The sequence below is a fragment of the Henningerozyma blattae genome, chromosome 3 (assembly GCF_000315915.1).
Source record: "Henningerozyma blattae CBS 6284 chromosome 3, complete genome".
Classification (NCBI taxonomy): Eukaryota; Fungi; Ascomycota; class Saccharomycetes; order Saccharomycetales; family Saccharomycetaceae; genus Henningerozyma; species Henningerozyma blattae.
In genome coordinates, this window is record NC_020187.1 from 642,330 (window position 1) to 656,664 (window position 14,335).

The 14,335-nt window shown below is 28.6% G+C and overlaps 5 protein-coding genes across 5 annotated transcripts; 3 read left to right on the forward strand and 2 right to left on the reverse strand.

Moving 5' to 3' along the window:
• Positions 1-352: 352 nt before the first annotated feature.
• On the forward strand, positions 353-3,484 carry TBLA0C02680 (uncharacterized protein; the record flags this gene model as incomplete). The annotated part of the gene is made up of 1 exon (XM_004179548.1): positions 353-3,484. One exon carries the CDS (start codon positions 353-355, stop codon positions 3,482-3,484), a length of 3,132 nt encoding a protein of 1,043 aa, XP_004179596.1.
• Positions 3,485-3,674: 190 nt separating this feature from the next.
• Positions 3,675-5,486, reverse strand: ARG2 (acetyl-CoA:L-glutamate N-acetyltransferase; the record flags this gene model as incomplete). The annotated part of the gene is made up of 1 exon (XM_004179549.1): positions 3,675-5,486. One exon carries the CDS (start codon positions 5,484-5,486, stop codon positions 3,675-3,677), a length of 1,812 nt encoding a protein of 603 aa, XP_004179597.1.
• Positions 5,487-7,494: 2,008 nt separating this feature from the next.
• APE3 (aminopeptidase Y) lies at positions 7,495-9,126 on the forward strand (the record flags this gene model as incomplete). The annotated part of the gene is made up of 1 exon (XM_004179550.1): positions 7,495-9,126. One exon carries the CDS (start codon positions 7,495-7,497, stop codon positions 9,124-9,126), a length of 1,632 nt encoding a protein of 543 aa, XP_004179598.1.
• Positions 9,127-9,363: 237 nt separating this feature from the next.
• Positions 9,364-11,511, reverse strand: JEM1 (Jem1p; the record flags this gene model as incomplete). Its single annotated transcript, XM_004179551.1, has 1 exon — positions 9,364-11,511. One exon carries the CDS (start codon positions 11,509-11,511, stop codon positions 9,364-9,366), a length of 2,148 nt encoding a protein of 715 aa, XP_004179599.1.
• An 878-nt stretch (positions 11,512-12,389) lies between these two features.
• TBLA0C02730 (uncharacterized protein) lies at positions 12,390-13,760 on the forward strand (the record flags this gene model as incomplete). The annotated part of the gene is made up of 1 exon (XM_004179552.1): positions 12,390-13,760. One exon carries the CDS (start codon positions 12,390-12,392, stop codon positions 13,758-13,760), a length of 1,371 nt encoding a protein of 456 aa, XP_004179600.1.
• Between the last annotated feature and the right edge of the window lie 575 nt (positions 13,761-14,335).

A 14,335-nucleotide genomic window follows, 5' to 3' on the forward strand; every position in this document is an offset into this window, starting at 1 on the left:
TAGTGAAATTAACAGACGATTGAAAAGAGATCGATATATGATAGCTGAGTATTTTTTATCTGTAAAAACGAAAATAATTAAACAAAAATTTTGATCAAATTAATCATAATATTTGCAAGTTTTAGTTTGATTGTTTGTTTATTTGTTTTTTTGATTTAGAGTTTTAATGAAATAAATAGCTCTGACCACTCATAGATCCTGTCAGAACTAGAATAGTGGATTTTTAGGAGTTGAAACCAGACATATATATTGGTAATATCTATTTAAATTTAAACTAATCGATTAATAACTGTTTCCTACTTTATTTACTTTTGTCGATTTATAATAGAAAATTATTAAAGTTACTTGCATTATGATTGAATTACAAGATACTATATATACCCAAGACAATAATAAAATTGATAATAATGAAGAGTATCATCACAATCATCATATAAATGGGAATCGTAGATTTAGAGATGTTCAAAGAAGACCTTCCTTATTATTTGATAGTTACGAAGATAATGTTATATTACCGGGAATAAAGCAATTATCTCTTCAAGATCGTTATAATTCGAATCAATCGATTAATAAAGAACAAGAAAATGCTGAGGAGGAAAAAAAACTCGCAGAGTTTATTAATCAAAAAGAAATATTTGCCTCAACTCATAAGAAAAATCTTGAACATGAAAATATTAATAATTCAAAGCCATTGAAAGTACAATCAGATAAATCAAAATTATCAATTGATGATCTTGATATGATATCCTTAAAAACTTCTTTTGATAAACAGATGCTATTAGGCTCACCGATGTATACTTTCCAACCAAACCCAAATACTATTTTACCCTCTTCAGGCAACGGATCTTCAGATATGTCGTCATCAACCCCAAATGAATCTCTAATTAACTTATCCACATCGACCGTATCTTCTGCAGATAATAATGCAGCCTTCCAAATGGATGATGACCCCGTATTTAGAGAAATGCTGAAAAATAAATTTAAAAAAAATAATAGTTTAGATATAAACCCATTTGAGAAAATAGCACTTTTGAGAAATAAATACATCATCAATTCTTTACAAGACTCGGAAGATAATATTAAATATGATATCGATAATTGGTTTATGTATCCAAAACCTTTACCAAAGTTTTGGAAATTTGAAAAGGATAAGAGATTCCAAGATCTCAATTTGAAAAAGGCTCTATTTCATAAACAACAATTTGATGATGATTCTAATTATGATCTAGCTAAGATACCTTCAGACAATAGTTCTGTAGATGGATATACCAATGTCGTAAATGACGATTCACAATGGAATTTGATTAAAACAACAAGTGGGACTTTGATAGATAACATAGATAAAGGGTTCTATTTACCATCAAAATATGATGACGGAAACCAATTTTTTGAATCCACATCTTACGGTGCCAAGTTTCAAAAACACAAATTATTTGGTTCAAAGCATTATACTGGTGAATATTTCGATTTAGATCATTATAATGACAGATTGAGATATCATAATATAGCATTGGAAACAAATTCGAAGTTAAAACAAAAGATTAAATTGAAAAAATCAATATTACAAATTCCAACTTTTAATGACTTTAAGAAAGATTTTAGATATATAATTGAAATGATTCAATCTCATGACATTAACTCTATTGCCGAAAGAAGGTTGACATATTTATTAGATAAATTTGAATTATTTCAACATTTAAACGTTAAGTCAGAAATTCTTCAAAATAAACAAGTTCCTTATCGAGACTTTTATAATACAAGAAAAGTGGATAGAAATCTATTATTATCGGGATGTATTTCACAAAAACAATTAAATGAATTCATTTGGGATAAGCTAAACAGTGAACCTAATAGAATTGTCTTTAAAAATAACTTTAATGAACAATTTACCTTACAGGAAATATTTAGTATTGGCTGTAAAGAAAATGAAAATCCATTATCCTTAGGTTTGAAAATTATCGATGATTATTTTTTGGAATGGTATAGAGACGTTTATCTTTTAACACTTCATTTATTTTCCAATACAAATTTCAATATTAGTCATTTGTCTAAACGATTCAAGCCACTTCATATAAGATACCTCTTATTGACTCATATATTCCTAGAATTTGATAATTTTATGGAAGGAGAATATCTAGCTGAATTATTTATTAAAAATGTCATCCATATTTTAGAGAAAAACAAGTATCATTTGGCACAAATTTCTGTAGATTTTCAATTTTATGAAAACAAAGAAATGATTAATGAGCTCGATGATAAAAAATTTATTAATCATGAAAATAATTGGTGGACAAAATTCTCTCATTGGGTATTAAGATGGAATTTAGTTTCTTATAACATCCGTTGGAATGTTCAATTATCAAGAAACTACACTAAGTTATTCAAGAAAAAGCTTGTTAACAACTTTCGAGACTATTTAAATTTAATCTTCAAGCCATTATTTTCTGAAAAGAACATAAATGATACTAAACTTCAGTTCTTTTTAAGTACAGTTTGTTCAATTGATTTGTTGGTTGAACATTCAGATGATTATATTTGGAAGGATTTTACTAGTTCGGATGTAAAACCAAAAGATTGGGTAGCGAATGGTGATAACCCTCCAATTGCATATTATATGTACTATGTATACGAGAATTTGGCAAGATTAAACCTACAGCGTTACTCCAGATTTCAGAATAATATTGAATTAAGAAGTGGTTCTTCTTCTTTAAATAATAGAACATCCCAATTTGGTGAAGATTTATATTTTTCAGATCATGTGGAAGCACTAGCTTGTAATATCTTACTATGTAATGGTGGTATGCTAAAAGCACATCCGGTTTGGAATGCTCCTCCATCAATACAATACTTATATTATTTGTTACAGATACCATTGGTTGCCTCCCCGTTATCTTCGGTCTCCTTAAAATACAATCAACCACTGCGTTTAGAAGATAATTATTTATATTCCAATATGGAAGATCTTAATGAAGTAGGGGTTGAAAATGAGAATTTTGAAGCTATAGAAAGTAGTTTGACCTATTCCCCAAAAATGAAAAGTAGAGGTTATAAGGACTCTGCTACAAGAGACATTACGTCTACTGAACAAAGTTCTTATAGCAAAAACCCTTTCATGAAAATGTTTCAAATTGGTATGCAAGTTGGCTTGTCTTGTAAATCAGTATTAGACAATAGTTCATATACTCAAGAACCAATAATGGAAGAGTATAGTGTTGCAGCAAGTATATACTTGTTAAATGCAGCAGATTTATGTGAGTTATCGAGAACAAGTGTAATTTGTAGTGGCTTTGATGGTTGGTATAAAAGACATTGGATTGGCGTTTCAATTAATAGTACAAGGTTTTTGGACCAAACTGTTGGTACAGATCATTGGTATGATGTTGAACAAGATACATCAGTTAGACATAATGTTCCGAAAATTAGGCGAACATACAGAACAGATACATTTAATCAAGAATGGAATTTTGTTAAAGAAGCCTTTTAAACAAAGTAGAAATATACTGAGAAAGTTAGGCATGATAACTATAATATCCTTTGTAATATTGGAATATTTATATGTGATAAAACTTCTATACAATAAATAAGTACATACCTAAATATAAAATACTCGTTAATTGCCTATAAGTTGATGCTAATAATTACAAATTTTAAGATGTAACAGGAAGATGTTGTAGCTAAGTTCCCGGAACCCAGCTTGGTTCAATATCTCTTACATATTTGGCGTATTCTTTAATTCTTTTAGTATCTTGCAAGTTTGAATTAGAATTGTCAATATGATAGAATAACTTAAAATTGCTTTCTTTTTGGTCTCCTTCATCTAAAATTGCTGAGAGATCAAGAACACCTGTACATCTTTGAAAATACCATTTATTTACAACATTATCCTTGCGGCTTCTCCAAACAATTTCATCTGGAAAATGTTTAAATATTAAATTAAATATTATATCAGATATACCCAAGGAGCCTTTTAGTTGTGGTAAGATTGCAAATTTATCAAGATAAACAAATTTATTATCCGTTGGGCCTTCATAAGTTAAAATTGCAACACCTTCGTAGTCGCCAATAACAATAATGGAAGCAATATTTCCGTTAATACGATTCAAATAATGTTCTAGGTCTAATGAGTGATTAAAACTGTTATCTAAAAGATATTTTAGCTTTGTTAAATTTAGTTTATCACTGTCTGTAGATCGATTTTCTATAGCTCTGTCTTCCACATCAATATTTGCATCCGTTTCATTTTCATTTATAAATGACGATGGTAAACCAATTGTATTATTAGAATGCAGTGTTCTATAGCAAAATGAATTGATATCAATTCCTCTTTTGAAGACTGTTGTTACACTAATAGAATCTACACTCTTCATATGAGTTGTATTAATGTTTATCCTTTTATTAAAGTTTATATTGTTTACATCTATAATATTATCAGAGTTTTCATATTCTTCATTTGACTCTTTCCAAAACTCAGTTTCAATTTCTTCGTTTAATATCGATAATAGGGATGGTACTTTACTTTTATTTGGAACAGATTTAAAGCGAGGTAAAGATGATGAAATCAAAGATCTGTCAGTGATCAAGTTATAAACCAATGGATTTGTCTTGTCATATTGGGTTGACGCAGCTTCTACAGTTGTAATAAGTCCTGTGGAATTTGGCAATAAATGTGATAATACAATATTCATCAGGGTTAAGTTTTCAATATTTTCATTATTTTCAGAAATTACGTTTTGTACTATTTTTTGGATATGGAATGCTTTTTCATTCAAATCTTTATAATTAGTTAAATTTTCTATTTTTAAATAGTTATTTTGTGCAATTAAACTTGCATTTAAAGCTTGAAACTCTTGAGATAGATTAATAAAGACATGAGAATTTGCCTTCCTTTCATCAGATGGTATCCCACCAATTTTGTTTAAAATGAAAAATTTATCAATTGTGGGCATTGAGTCACCTTTGCATACATCATCAAATAATTTATACAAATCCCCAATCATATATCTAGTACTTGTTATTTCATTATATGCAAAGGGTTTGATAATTGGTACAAAGTTTGAAAACGCAGAATCAAACAATTCTCTTCTTTCAGATAGAATTGAATTTGATGAACCATCAATTTTAAATTTAATAGCTTCATTCAAATGTAAAGGTTCTAGTTCAGCTCTTGTTACCAGAGCATCTAATATTTCAGAATGATGGTTGATATTATTGGAAGGTGGAATAATACAAATTGGCTTCAAACCTAGCATGTTTAGTTTATTAATAATTAAAGCTAATGAATTCAATTGTTTAATTTTTAAGTTTGAAAGTGAACGAATAAATAAAAGACAAAAATTTGTTACAGAACCAACATTTTTATATTTTGTTAAATAGTCTTTTGCTTCACGTTTAGTAGCAGTAGTATTTAATACCGATAGAATAAGTCTCTTATATGAAGCATTTGGCTGTTCATGAGTTAAAGTTTTCCAGATTGGGGGTTTCCACATACACAGTTTTTATAAATCAGTGGCTTTTTTAAAGGAATTTATAGTGGATTGATGATATTTACCGATAACACTTGTCTGTTAATTTCACTCGAATAATTTTTCGCCAGTATTGGTAGGGACGTCAAGTAATTGATATTGTATTATGTGTATATTTCTAATTGTGATGACTGTGTTACTAACTTTATTTCTAATATCATCAAGTTAATTGGTAGAGAATTAAGATTCAAGTCTCAATGAATTGAAATAACCTTCTGGTGAATACTAATAATCAATTGAATACGTATATGCAGAACAAATATCAAGAGCATTAATAAAGCACCCAATACTAAGTCTCTAATAAAGGATATAAAACTATATATATTATCTACACCTTGATGTTCTATGTATATATTCCGGCAAAAATGGAAATGTGACAACAAAAAAATTATTTTATATTAAAGTTTACTAGATTCAGGTTATGAGTCAGATCAATTTTGGAAAATTTTGATGGTTCCTTAATAATTTGTTGAAAAATTTTTTTGAGAAATTTTTTTTGAGAAAATTTAGCCGACAGAAAAATTTTACAAGTTTCGGAAATTCTATTGAAGAATGAATGGCACAAAGGCAAAAAATTTAATATTTTTAAAATAGATAGATACTGGATTTACATCTTTAGATTTACAAATTTGGCATTTAGTGTCGAAGCTTACAAACTGTATCACTCTATTCTAAAGGGTATTGAAATTCTACCTGGTATATAACTATATAAACGTTTATTTAAAAATGCATCCATACTATGAAGATAGTATAAAAAATATCATACTGTCAGAGCTGTGGCATTATGTGTCATAGTTATAGTTTTGTGTTAATAGCTAATAAAGCATAAATTTAGTCATATATGTGGCTTTTTACAACAACTAATAACAACTTAATATAATAAATAATCCAGCATGCATTAAGCATACGTGGCCTCACCACTAAAAATACCCAAGTAGTGATATTAATAAGGTATTAGGATGTGATAGATTCAATTTTAATATCAGACCATCAATTCGTTAATGGTGAATCTGTTCATTTTTTGGAGTATATATTACCACGAAAAGATCCCAAAAGTTTATAACTTTTCATTGTATATCCTGTATATATTATATATTCCCTTTCGAAAGAAGTAAGGAGATTTTTCTATACTAATAATATAAAAATTATTTAAACAGATTACTTAACTAAGATTTTAACTATGAGTAACAATATTTTGAACAGTTCGACGGCTGGTCACATACCATTCTTACTATTATAGAAGTGTTTATATTTAATTCTTGACAGAGGGACTATACACTTTAGTGTTGAAATATTTCATTATGTCCCATTTTTTCCTGCTTTAATAACTAGTTGTTTATGTTTTTAACGAGAATTATTCATTTGATGTTTTTTAAATTTTATTGAAAATTAAATAAATACTAAAAAATTGTAATTGATATGTTGTCGAGAAAAATTTAAAAATAATAATAAAGTGAATATCAATGACGAAAGTATAAAGGTAATGTTGAGTGTTGTACTCAAGTATGCTTCCAAATTTGAATTCTAAACCATGTAATTCTTATTATTAATTACCCTTCACGTGAATAATTTTTACCTTATGGAAGAAGAATTCCGAAGGTAAAAAAAAAATACTGGAGTATAAAAAATGGTAAAATTTGAGACATATTATTAAAACGGAATTCTTGATTTTGAATAGATTATCATTTTATTTATTTTTATTAGATATAGTAAAAGAATTCGAAAATATTATTGGCTGAAAATCTCAGGAAAATCTTATCGATTATTGTACCAAAATAGTAATTTTCAGATTTTCACCAAAATATATATATCCCTTATTTTCGAAGTTTACCCTTAACAAAGAGTCAACAACAATAAAATACTGATTTTTATTTTTTCATTACAAGAAGATATTTTTATTCAAAAATATTATATATCCTGCTCGAAATATTCTTCTCAATTGAAGTGACATATTGATACCAACACTACAAAAATGACACGTAAGTTCATCACCACTTTAACTTTAACATCCATTATAGCCTCTCTAGGCTCTGCAGGTATCCTACCAGAAATTGCCCAAGAAGCTTTTAATTTACCAATCGAAGAAAATATCCCTGATGCTATTGATTTTGGTAGACAATATACTCATCATTCTAATGATGGCGACTTCTTAGCAGCTTTTAAACCACATATTCCTTATTGGTTAAAACCAATGGTTGACTCTGAAAAACTACAGAGCAAGATTGAATTAGAGGATTTGAATTCAACTGCTTGGGAGTTATATGATATCGCAACCCATTCTGAAAAAAAATATGGACATCCTACTCGTGTTATAGGTTCACCGGGTCATTGGGATACAATCCGTTTTATCTTAGAACAGTTCGAAGATATGAGAGATTACTACGATGTTTCATTACAAACTTTCAAAGCCTTGAGTGGCAGGATAAATTCTTTTAATTTATCTGAATCCAAATCTGGCGAAAACTTTCCAAATATTTCAGGCTTTTCCCTATCTCCTCCCGTTAAACCATTTGTTGGAAAACTAGTGGAAATTCCAAATCTAGGTTGTAGTGAAGCTGATTTTGAAGCTGTAGAACCACCTTCTAACTCTGGAGTTAAGCAAATTGCATTAATTGAAAGAGGTTTATGCCCATTTGGTGACAAGAGTAAATTAGCAGGTAAGTTTGGCTTCCATGCCGCTGTTATTTATGACAATGACCCAAACGCCACTGATGGCTTACATGCTACTTTAGGAAAACCAAATAAGAATACTGTCGCTACCATTGGTGTTCCATTTGAATTAGGTAGAACATTTATTGATAACATTTATGCTGATCCCGATTACTCCTTATATTTCGCTATGGATTCTTACGTTGAAAATATTAAAACTAAAAACATTATTGCTGAAACAAGACATGGTGATGGAAACAACATTGTTGCTTTAGGTGCTCATTCTGATTCTGTTGAAGAAGGCCCAGGCATTAATGATGATGGTTCTGGTACTATTTCTTTATTGACCGTTGCTAAACAATCAACTCATTTCAAGATTAACAATAAGGTTCGTTTTGCTTGGTGGTCTGCTGAAGAAGAAGGTTTATTGGGTTCCAATTATTATGCTTACCATTTATCTGAAAAGGAAAATAAAAAAATTAGACTTTTCATGGATTATGACATGATGGCCTCTCCAAATTATGAAAATGAAATTTATGATGCTAATAATATTGATAATCCAAAAGGCTCTGAAGAATTAAGAGATTTATACATTGATTTCTATAAACAAAGAGGTCTAAATTATACTTTAATCCCATTTGACGGTAGATCTGACTATGTTGGTTTCATTGAAAACGGTATCCCAGCTGGTGGTATTGCTGCTGGTGCTGAAAAGGATAATGTATTCAATGGTGGTGTTCTAGATAAATGCTACCATTTATTATGTGATGATGTATCAAATCTAAACTGGGAGGCATTCTTAACAAATACCCAATTAATTGCCCATTCAGTTGCTACTTACGCTAAATCACTCAAAGGATTCCCAGAAAGAGAATCTAAGAATGAAACTGCCTCTATCTCCGCCTTGAAAACAACTCCATTATTCAAATATCAAGGTAATGCTTTAGTTATTTAATCATTTGTTTTCCTTTTCTAAAAATATTTTTCTGCTCTTTCCTATTTATTTTTTAACCTTATTAAATTATTTTCAGTACAGAACATTATTTTTCCAGTATCTAGATAATTTACTCAATTATCTGTTCGTTTATAACATTTTTATATAAAAACTGTGTATTTTTTAAATATTGTTCCATTACAAAAAATTAAAACTATTATATGAAATATTATCTAATGAAAATTGTTCTAAACAAAATTACCTTCCAAAATTAAAATTAAAGTGAAAATTACGGCCGAATCGATTTTGTTCTCTGAACATGTTATTTTGATAACGTTGTTGTTGTCTTTGATTTCCAAAATTTGGAGCCCTATTATCACTACCTCTCGAAAGGTCATATTCTTTTCTTTTTGACTCATCACTTAAACATTCATACGCTTCATTAATCTGCTCCATCTTTTTATGATTACGCTCTTGTTCTTCTTCAGATAATTGACCTTGCTTATCTGGATGATATTTTTTAGTTAAACTTAAATAGGACTTTCTAATTTCTTTTAATTGTGAATTTTTTTTAACTCCAAGAATCTTATAATAATCCTTATTTGCCATATCGGCATTTGCTGGAGGAGGTGGTTGGGCTCGTTGTTGTTGATTGAAGAAATGTTGTCGCTGCTGCTGCTGCTGCTGCTGCTGTTGTTGTTGTTGACGCCTGTTGGTTTGCTCTTGATTGTATTTATTATTAATATCTAAGATTATTTCTGAAAGCTTACTAACGACTTTATTTTGTGATTTATACAGTTCCCTATCCTTAAAATATTTATCCACCTTCGAATATAATTCCCTTGATTTTAATTTATTATTTTTATTAATAATTTTATTCTTCTTTAAAACTGTCTGAATAAAATAAAAACATAATTGAGGATAATTATCTAATAAACGATCCATTATATCTTCTGGCAATACAGCCTGTGTCAAAATATTATTATAGTCTGTCAATTCTTGGAATTTTAACTCATCATCAAGAAAGTTTTTAATTGCTTTCGAGCAATATTTTGTAGAATAATGATTTAAATTAAGTTTTGTTAATTTTTTTTTCTCTTTTGAATTTAATTTTGAGTTATAATTGATTTCAAAGATTGATTGACAAATTAAAGTATCTATGAAAATAATAAAATCGGTGGATATATTGACAGTAAATAATAATTGATTGGTATTTGATAATTTTAAAATCGAATTAATAAATTGATCCGTCAAGGCCTGGATTAAATCATAATTATTTGTAAAGATATATTGGGGATCTTGAATTTCAAAAAATGGATCCTTATCACTAACATAAAATGTCAACACTCTTTGCCAATCTTTTTCCTTTTTTGATGAAGTATATTTATTATTTGATGATGAACGCTGCATCTTTAAAAACTCATCTTTGGAATTTATTAAACTACGTGCTGGATTAATCTTCAATAATTTAGAATGGAAAAATGCAAGCCTTTTACATGGTTCATATTGGTTATCTAATGCTAAACAACTTCTTAATTGAGTTGGTTCAATGTTTAAGATAAAAGTTTGAATTACTGAAATTTGATAACTATAAAATAATCTAGTGTCTAGGTCTAACCTCCAGCCATGTTTATCCAGTATTAACTTAACAGAATTAATAATAGAATTAGCTAATCGAAGATTATTTATATTTTCTCCTTGACTCAAAAGGTAATTCAATTGGATATTAACTTTAAGTTTTAAAATAGTATGATCATAAGGTGCAATCTTTAATAGCTGACTTATTAAATCGATATATTTGTCATAAGTTTGTTGATTTAAATATGAATTTATAAAATTTTCATCCTTATCGTGATACTTTTTTTCAATCTCATTGAATAGAGTGGCATTTAAAATTTTAAAGCTTTGTATATGTGGATCAACATCATCAATGATCATTTCCCATAACCCTAATTGACGGTATAATTTCTGTAATCTATTGTATGCCAAATGACCATATGTATCATTAATATCACCGTGCTTTTCTTGATTATCTACAGTAGATTCTAAGGCATCAAGTGCTCTTTTATCATGGCCTTGAGACAGATGGATCAATGCTGATTTGTAATATAATTGATTCAATAAGTATTTCTTCCTTCTACTACGTGTAATATCTTGTTCATTGTCATTTTCTATAGAACATGAATTGACCTTATTAATCAACTTATCAAATTGAGATAAAGATTTAGCAGAAATTTGTAACTGTTTACCTAAGCTTTCTAATTCATCCCAATTACAACCAGGAATAGAGTGGCTCGAAGTAGAAGAAGTTTCCATGGCAAAAGTACCCCTAATAGGAATTCCTACCATCAATAATTGTAATAGGAAAAACCACCATTTACAATAGTAGAAATGAGCCAATAACATGATTGTCACTAACTAATACTTATTACCGTGATTATTTATCGCTAAGTGAATTTACTTTAATATTGTATGTAATAATGTTTGTTAATTCCTTGATATATATTATTTTTTTTTCCACCAATGAATATTAAAACTTTCATTCAGTAGGTTGAAACTATTCAATTCTCATATTGAAACTCCGAATTTAAAAAAATAACACCTATACATTTAAAGAAGCTTCAATTGAAAAGGCCGTTATAAATTTGACTTTAATAAAGATATCTACGGTAATACAGTAAGATAAGTTCTTTAACATTTTCTGGTTCTACATAGTGTATATTGAACGTCCCATATCTTGAAATTCTTAGACTTTTTAAGTGACACCAATCAAAATCGACACATTCAGTGCCTGTCTCAAGATTGTGGAGCCTCTTGAGGAGGAATATTTCTCGATATAGTTCTTAAGAAGTAGGATGTCAAATTTATATCCCATAATTTTCTATTTTCATAATTTAATCTTTCCTTATAGTAGTTTCCTGCAAAATGACGTTTTCCCAAAAGTTTTTCAATTTTGCATTCTACTTAGGTAGTTTGGTTTTCCTAATTTTTCCCAACAATTAGGTACCCTTTAAAAATACGATTTGAGAATAGATTGGCCCTAATTCGTCAAAGCACGTTTACTGTGGACAATTAAAGATAAAAGACGCATGGATGAGATTACAAGATCTGGAAATTGACGTGAGGCTTTGATATTCCGAGGTTTAGAAATTGTTTGTAAGCAACCTGTAATATATATATAAACACAAACATGGATATAAACGTGGATAAGTAGATAAATTCTTGGTTCTCTCTTTGTAATTTAAAAAGAAAAAAAATCTGATAAATAATATTAAACTAAGCTGATGGAACAGTTTTCTTTTTTGACGATCGCGTATTTGGTATTTCAATCTGTATTGCAAGTTATTATAATCTCATTTGCAGGTTTCTGGAGTGCTTATTCTGGGCTACTTCCAAAGAGTGCTCAAAAAGTAGTCTCAAAATTAAACGTAGATCTATTTACTCCATGTCTGATCTTCAGCAAATTGGCAAGATCGTTGTCTGTTGCCAAAGCTATTGAAATATCCATCATTCCTTTATTCTTCATTTTAACAACATTTATTTCATATTTTTCAGGAAGTATAGTTGCTAAGTTTTTGAGATTAAATAAAAATGAATCAAATTTTATTATTGGTAATTCAATCTTTGGTAATAGTAACTCATTGCCTGTTTCTTTAACCGTTTCATTAGCCTATACATTACCTGATTTAACTTGGGATCAAATCCAAGATGATACAAGAGATAATGTTGCTTCAAGAGGTTTATTATATTTATTAATTTTCCAACAATTTGGTCAAATGTTACGTTGGAGTTGGGGCTATAATACTTTATTAAGATGGACTGATGGTATTAATCCAAATAGACATCCATCCATTTTATCACAATCTCAATTAGAAGAACAAAATTTGCCAACTTCTACTTCAAGAGGAAGTAGGAAATCTAACTTTATTTCCACAATTCAAAGAGTAGAAGATCCACAGGAATCATTATCTGTGGAATATTACGGTGAAGAAGAACCACAAGATTTACCACAGAATCCTGTTCAATTATCATCTGATCAACAAGTTATTCAAGAATCTAAGTGGCAAAAATTTATCAGTAGATTACGTCAACAATTGAATCCTCCTTTATACTCAATGATTATATCTGTATTTGTTGCATCTGTGACGCCGATACAAAGAGAATTATTTATAGAAGATGGATTTATTAATAATACTCTTGCTGAGGCTGTCGATCAATTAGGTTCAGTGTCGATCCCTTTAATATTAATTGTTTTGGGATCAAATCTTTACCCATCTCCTCCCAAAGGAGAAAATGATATCACTGACGATAATTATGTTATAAGACGTTCACAGAATCATAATAAATTAGTTTTTGGTTCTATTGTTGGTAGAATGATCTTACCTTCAATTTTTTTATTACCAATCATTACATTATTAGTAAAATATATTAATACAAGTATTTTAGATGATCCAATTTTCTTAGTAGTTGGATTTTTATTGACAGTTTCTCCACCTGCTATTCAATTAACACAAATTACGCAATTAAATGAATTTTTTGAAGCTGAAATGGCAACTATTTTATTTTGGGGGTACGTTGTTTTAAGTTTACCTGTTAGTATTGTTGTAGTGTCAGGAGCAATCTCTGTTTTACAATGGGCAAATCCTCAGCATTGATTATTATTATGCCTTTCCTGAAAATTAAAAAAAAAACAAAAAAAAACAAACAAAAAAAAACAAACAAACATAAATAAATAAAATGCTACTCAAATACCGTTGCTTGTAATATTACTCCTACCCTCATAACTATTATTTATTTATTTATTTTTTTTTTTTTACTTTTCCCAAATATATTCCATCAATGTTTATGCCATATATATATAGATAGCTATACCTCCATTCCTTCATTCTATTGATATATTTCAATTTATAATATTCTTGTTCGTACTCTCTTTATTAATTCAATAACAAGCTAATATTCTACAAATACACTCGATGATTTTGATATAACCCAACATGGATTAAAATAATCTATTTTAATTGATTTTATTTTATTTTATTTTATATTTTTTTTAAAATAAAATAAAATTAAATAACTCCACTCTTACGCGAAAACTTGACGCGTATTTTTTTTTTATTTTTAAAGAAGATCAGTACAATTTTTAACAATGTTGTAAAGATTTACATAGTTGTTACTTTAAAACATCATATAATATATATCAAATTCTATTGATTCAATTTTATAGTTTTTT